This window comes from Micromesistius poutassou (assembly GCF_964030765.1).
Source record: "Micromesistius poutassou genome assembly, chromosome: 3".
NCBI classification, from domain to species: Eukaryota; Metazoa; Chordata; class Actinopteri; order Gadiformes; family Gadidae; genus Micromesistius; species Micromesistius poutassou.
In genome coordinates, this window is record NC_140273.1 from 3,492,495 (window position 1) to 3,499,705 (window position 7,211).

The window sequence follows — 7,211 nt, forward strand, 5'->3', positions numbered from 1 at the left end:
CCCCTCTCTCTCTCCCCCTTCCATCTTCCTCTCTCACTACCCTGCCCTCCCCCCTCCTCCCTATCTCCCCCTCCCTCTCTCTCCCCCTCTCTCTCTCATCTCTCCTCACCCTTCCAGCGGTCAGTAGTCGGCTCCCAAATGAGACGCACATTGCAGAGGTAATGAAGGTGATGGACTGTGAAGTTGCTGTTTGTGTTCCCTGAAGGGCCTCACAGGGCCTCATGGTGTGTGTGTGTGTGTGTGTGTGTGTGTGTGTGTGTGTGTGTGTGTGTGTGTGTGTGTGTGTGTGTGTGTATACTATACACACACTATATATATGGTTATATAAGATTGTACATTTATAATACAAAGCTGCTGCCTGATTAGAATGGTCCCTCAAATAAAAAGGTTTTAAGTTGTGAACCTCATCCTTAGTGTTTTAGGCATGTATGAATACGTCTTTATTTTTAAGCATTTGCTTCTGGAGATCAGCTCTAACAATCAAAGCATACACAAAATTCTAAGATATTTTAGGGGTCAAAAACATAAATACCCATCAATTCAAAAGCATGTAAACCTGATTCATATAACATTTTATTTCTACTTAAATGTAGATAGGATGACAAGCAAGAATACAAGCAAGCACATAAATACACACACACACACACACACACGCACGCACGCACGCACGCATGCACACACACACACACACACACACACACACACACAACCACACACACACACACACACACACACACACACACACACACAACCACACACACACACACACACACACACACACACACACACACACAAACAAATAGACCAAGCGGTTTCATCATCTTGCTGTGGGGAACAAAGTGATTCAGTCCCTTACGTCAGTTTCCAGAAATTTGAGAGAACCCTCATTGACCTCTGGGCCGTTGTTTCTAAAGCATCAACATCACAACCAGAGTCCACATTTACCCCAATGCCTGACTCACTATTCACTATTACTCTTTTAAACATTAGCCACTACCCTGTGCCATCATTTCCTCTCAGGCATTTGTACATCTTATCTTCTCCTAGTTATCTTCTATCAAATAATAATCTGATTTGGTTCCGACAGACTGGTTGGAGACTTGGTGCCTTACGCCAGTCCAAAAAGATGAAGGTAATCAATAAGTATCAATAAAATAATTGAATACCAACCAGAAACAATTTGGCATTACGAGGTAGCCTACATTTGAGTCTCCACAGGATGTTTAATCTTTTCAACAGGCATCTATTTCTGGCTATTAGCAAAAAGAACATTCAATGACCTCTTTCCACAAAACACCATAACGTCAGTTATTATTCTTAGGCCAAGAGTGAAGTGTGTGTGTGTGTGTGTGTGTGTGTGTGTGTGTGTGTGTGTGTGTGTGTGTGTGTGTGTGTGTTGTGTATGTGTGTGTGTGTGTGTGTGTTTGTGTGTGTGTGTGTGTTTAATGAGGTATTGGTAGATTTGTACGTCTGTAATGAACCCTGTGTTTTTCCAGCAACCTCGCTCAGCTAAATTGAAAAGCAGACATATAATGGTCGGAAATGTACCCTGACGACTGAGGGCTGATTTAACAACGTGCTGTGCAGCATCACTTAAATTCACTTTGTTTCATTTCCAACAGATGAGAAAGCTTTACTGTTTACCAGAGAAACATTCTCCCCTGTTGCCATGAAAGGAATACGCTGCCTTGTCCTCTACTTCTGTGATTAAATGTGTAAGCAAAACCAAAGCACTTGAATGGTTAAGTGGTTCATGTCTTCAGTTGTTCTGTTGTAGCTGAGGACAAATCATTTCCTGTGCATGGAGCAAGTAAGGTGGGGTATGTTTGGGCGGTGGTGGATGGACATGATGCAATTTTGCATGGTGATAACAAAACAAAACAAATATGTTCATCAGGTTCACAAGGTTGCTTTAATACTGTTTTTGTTTTTTTTAGAACTGCGATTGCCATTCTCTAAAAAACTAATTTACAAAACACGTTTGCATTTGAACTTCTCAGACATAGAAAACAGAAACACAAAAAACAACAACATATGTTTCCACAAAAAAAATAAAACACAGTTGGGGTCACAAGCATGTTGAAAATATTCCAAATATTCCCTTGCCCCTTCACTGTCTTCTTGCTATGTACAGACATTATTCCAGTTAATAGGTGTATGAATGTATGTTATCAGGACTGTGGACAGAAGCATACTGGAATACAGATGTGTGGAGCAGATTTGTAGTGTTATGTTGTAGTGATGGACAGTACTGCACACTACACAAAGACACAAACACATTCTCTTAGCAGTCGGCCTCTAAACCATAAGTATAAGTATCCTCGCTAATTAAGAGGTTGTGATTCTGCGAAAACCACACTAGCGTTGAGTGAATACTGGATTGTGCACTTATTCTGTACTTTATATAGACTAGTTGGCTCGAAGCGAGCAAAAAAACATCTCAAAACACCCAATAACAGTATTTGTAGCGTGAGTGAAAGTCAAATATACACATGGAGCCAGTAAACAATTAGAAAAAGACTGGACAAACAGAAATCAAAATAAAGTAATGACCAAAAAACAAGAATGATTCTTAAGAGGTTATATTTAGTAGTCCCAAGAGGAAGTTACTGCACACAAGTCAATGAAAACTTATATTGGAACTATTTGAACTCAAACTTTAAGGTCCTTTGGGTTGAAAAGGCTATGAAATCAGTTTCGGATTTTAGAAGTAAAAAGCAAGTAATTATCTGTGGTTTACCATGTAAACAGGGACCTGATGGTGGGTTGGCTGACATTGAAGAGAGAATTACTGTCTTGCATTTCTGAAACTAAATGTGTCCATGGGGTGAGCCTCAGGCCAAAGTATTTTGGACGTATTTTGTTCTTCTGGGTCGCTTTTTGGCTCATATATCTTTAGCTTTACTGGAGGCAGCATGCATTCTTAGAGAAACAAGCCTGACAAAACTTTTATGAGCCACTCATTAAGTAAAATACTTAGAATATGCTGTAAAATTGGCATTACTAATTACGCAATCTTTGTTAATACTAACAAATGCATGAAATCAAAACAAACAAAATGGAGTACAGAAAAAAGATGACACTTTAAAAGCAAACCGACCACAACAATAAAATTGCTTTCACAAAGTATTGTAGAACAGAAAATACGCAGGTCAAAACGTTAATTTCAATGTCTCTTAAATTAGTCAATTTTGCTTTCACAGCAACCTCAATGCCAAATGAGACATCAGATGAGACAGGTCAGATTTTGGGTGGAGTAGTTTAAAAGAGAGTTGATTCAGAATTAGTACCTACTGTTGCTATCTGTTGTCATTCTGTTTTCCGTTAGCTAAAACATAATACAAATCAATTCATATAGAATAGGGTTAACACAAACTGGGATACCAATTATTATTTGAAACAAAAGGATGTATGTGATTGTAGAATTATTGTCGCCAGTCCTGGGTTCCCTGGGGAGCGGGGAGTGAAGTGCTTTCAGTGCAAGTCTTTCCATGGTTTCCCTCCAGTCGTTTTGAAAACGTTGGTTAGCAGAGAGCTGGAGCCCAATCAAGCACTCAGAGCTTAGACTGTGCAGTGCTAGTCCATTGGCAGGTCAAACTTGCCACTCACACCACTTGTTATTATCATCCAACCCACAGCAAGCCGTTGGATGTTGAATCCCAAGGCAACAAGTAACCTCCGCATGGACAAGACTTAGTATGGCGGTTAGGACCAGGTCTGTATTGTGGTTTTAATAGCACTCGCAAGAATGCAATTCTGGTGAGTGATGATGTGCTACAGCCTATTTTTGGGTTCAAGATCCATTAATTTACGTTTGCTTCAGATATGCAACCCACCTACAGCACACATCCCACATCGGATGTCCTTATTCCAGCAGGAAGATTGTAACACGATTGTAGGATTATCTTTTAAAAGGAACAACAAACAGAAGTCTAAGAGTCTTTGTTGTGTCAATGCAAAAAGGCACTTCCGTTCTCAGTCTGGCCCTGTGCGTAGACTCTCGCTGGGCATTGCACCGACGTTGAGGATTTTATACCCAACCCCGCAAACACGAAATGTAATGTCCCTTTATTGTTTTTACATCGGTTTAGTCAGCAAAACACTTTTTTAATATTTTTTAATAATATATATTGTATTTTGTACTGGATATCTCCCCTTCTACGTCTACCACCCAGCAACATACCAGCATTCCACATGTTCTCATTGGGCAAGCCCACTCTCTTTGACATGTTCTGAAATCAACAACCTAACCTGTATCTTAGAAATAAGAGGGTTTTGATGCTGCTACATTGTTATTCGATGCACCGTGTCCTTGCATAAGCGGAACCTCATATTCCAAAACTCCATTTTGTTGTGAGGAGGCAGGCGAATGGGGTGTTTGGCAACGATCAATCTCTGGTAGTTTGTGGGGAAGAGTCCCATTTCCTCCACTCTCCAGGCCGGCTTTCACCCCCTCCAGTTCCGTAGGGTCTGGTTCTGTGGGCCCCAGCTCCAGCTCTATGCCAGCCTTTGTCTGCCTCCTCTTCCGCAGGCAGATGATGGCCCCGGCTACTATAGACACCCCGAGAACCAGGGCCAGGGCGGCTACAGCGGGGAAAAGGGTGTAGGTAAGCTGGCTCTGTGTCTCCACCCTGGGCTCTGAAGACGTCGGTTGGAGGCCGGCGGTGCGAGCCTCCGTACACAGACCCGTTTCCGCCGAGCCGTTAGCCCGGGAGCTAACCCTTTCGCCCAGGGGGCTGGCGCAGACCGAGTAGGTGCAGTTGGGCCTCAGGCCACGCAGGGTGTACTCTGGGTAGTTTGCCGGCACACTGATGACCATGGGGCGGCGGTCGGGTCCGGAGAGGTTGCGATAGGTCAGCCGTATCCCTCGTATGTGGGGCCTTGTCTCGATGAAGCGATGCAGGTCCAGAAGAATCGAGGTGGAAGTCACCGTACGTGAGATGATAGCGTCAGGTTCAGAGGTGGCCACTGGATCCATCAGAGCGAACTCTGTGACCAGAGATTTAGGTGGAACAAAGACTTCGTCCATATTCTCACAGTAAAGACCGTATGTTCCTCTCGGACAAATGCAGGCCAGTTGCCCCAGGGGGTCAAAATGGCAGGTTCCCCCATTAAGGCAGATGTTCCCTGGGCAAATGTGTTGCTCTCTCTCCCTGCTGCTGGCACTGGGGGAAACTGGAGGTTCAGCAAGACGTGGATGATGTTTTGGATTGAAATAGTCTGGTTCCTCGCTGGGCGGGGGAGGAGGGATGGCATTAGTATTGGTGGCTTCTGGGGCAGTGCTGAGCGAAAGAGGTACAGCAGTGCTTTCTATGGGATAGCCACCGATCACTGTGGTGGTGGATGGACATCCAAAGTCCTGGTGCTCCAGCTCAGATAGCATCTTCCTCGCGTTGACAAGGGGGAAGTGGCATCTGGTTTCCTCAGGTCGTCCCAGAACAATATTTCTTTCTCGAAGCCATACAGGAAACCAGGCCAGTGGACAGAGGCAGTTGAACGGATTCTCAGCTACTGTCAGTTGGCTCAACTTAGGGAAGCTCTGGAAAAAGCCCTCCGTGAATCCTGGGAGGCTGAGGCCACTGAGGTCAAGTTTCTGAAGCCCAACCTGCTTTTGGAGGATGTCCATCTTGAGCACACCGAATGGGTTGTTGGCCAGGTTGAGATTGATCAGCATCTTCAGGGACTTCAAAGCCACGGGAAGCTCAAACAGCTGGTTGGAGGAGATGTCCAGATCATGCAGGTTCTTGAAGGAGGCCATCAGCTCCTCGTCCAGAGACGTGAGCCCCAGGGATGTCATTTTCAGGGCCTCCAAATGCGGGGTCTGGAGGTCTGCAGGTCCCAGGGCTGGGATCCTGTTGTAGCTGAGGTCGAGCAACAGAAGCCTGGGTAGACGGAGTAAGGGCAGTGTGGTGAGTCGGTTCTTCTGGAGCTTGAGCTCAAGCAGCATCCCCAGGCCTTCGAAGGCGTCCGCCTGGATGCTCTGGATGCGGTTGGAGTACAGATAGAGCCTCTCCAGCTGATGTAGGCCAGAGAAGCTGCCCTTGGAAATATTGGTGATGTGATTGGAAGAAAGGTCCAGGTTTTTCAGTTCTGACAGCGGCTCAAACACTCCGTCTGGCACCTGGGTGAGCTCATTCTGGCTCAGGTCTAGCATATCTAGCTGTTCCAGGCCAGAGAAGTTATCCTGTGCCAGCGTACTGATGCCGTTCTGGAAGATGTAGAGCTTCTTGGTGTCAGCGGGCACTCCGCTCGGCACAGTGGTGGACGAACGCCCGATGCAGAAGATGACGCTCTTCTCTTGGCAGCTGCAGTACAAGGGGCAGTCCCTGGTCGACACCAGCCTGAAGGAGAGGAGGAAGAGGAGGGCAACCGGGGGCAGGAGCGTCATGGTGGACATCTGGAACACAGAGAGAGAGAGAGAGAGAGAGAGAGAGAGAGCAGGAGAGGGAGAGAGAGAAAGAGGGGTTGATTACAATGTCTCAATACATTACAAATCATAGGATGCTGTGCTTGAAGGATCTTTAACATTGAACTTGATTGTTTGTTGAGATTTGTTTCCACATAGCTTTTACCTTCTTTGCTTTTTCCTTTGTCAATTTAGTTTTAAATGGCGCTCTTTGGCACTTTAAATGGCCAATGTTGATTTTTCCTTCAATAAGTGATATGATGTAACAACTGTATTTCAATCTCCTACGCATGGGAGACCCTTTCCCACTCGTTATTTGATCAACTCAAAGAGTTTTGTTTGGATGACTTTTCTTCATCCAAACCCTAAAAGCCCACCCAGGCTGACCCGTTGTGGGGTGAATGAGAAGCACGTTCTGCCTCATCTCTGGGCTAAGGGTCCAGTCCACAGCCACTGAAGAGCATTCTGGTTCAACTGTGCTGGACAACCTCAGCGGCCAGTCCACATACACACAGGCATACATATACATGCACACGTGTGCACGCACACACACACACACACACACACACACACACACATACATACACAGGCAGACACACACGTGCATACACATGCACACGCACACACACACACACACACGCACACACACACACACACACACACACACACACATACACACGTACACACACCCAAACACACACACTGGTTTAAAAGTGAAAAAACATTTACAGTAGAGGATGTTATCACATAAATACACAAAAATTCCAGAAACCTGCCTTGGGTTTTAGTTTGATTGATTTCAGTT

General features: G+C 45.1%; 1 protein-coding gene across 1 annotated transcript in view; it reads right to left on the reverse strand.

Annotated features, from left to right (window-relative positions):
* Positions 1-1,916: 1,916 nt before the first annotated feature.
* Positions 1,917-7,211, reverse strand: part of vasna (vasorin a) — a 17,315-nt gene continuing 12,020 nt past the window's right edge. The window contains exon 2 of the mRNA XM_084465487.1: positions 1,917-6,397. Within this exon, the coding sequence (XP_084321613.1) occupies positions 4,259-6,397 (2,139 nt within the window). The 3' untranslated portion in view covers positions 1,917-4,258. The remainder of the gene's footprint in view (positions 6,398-7,211) is intronic.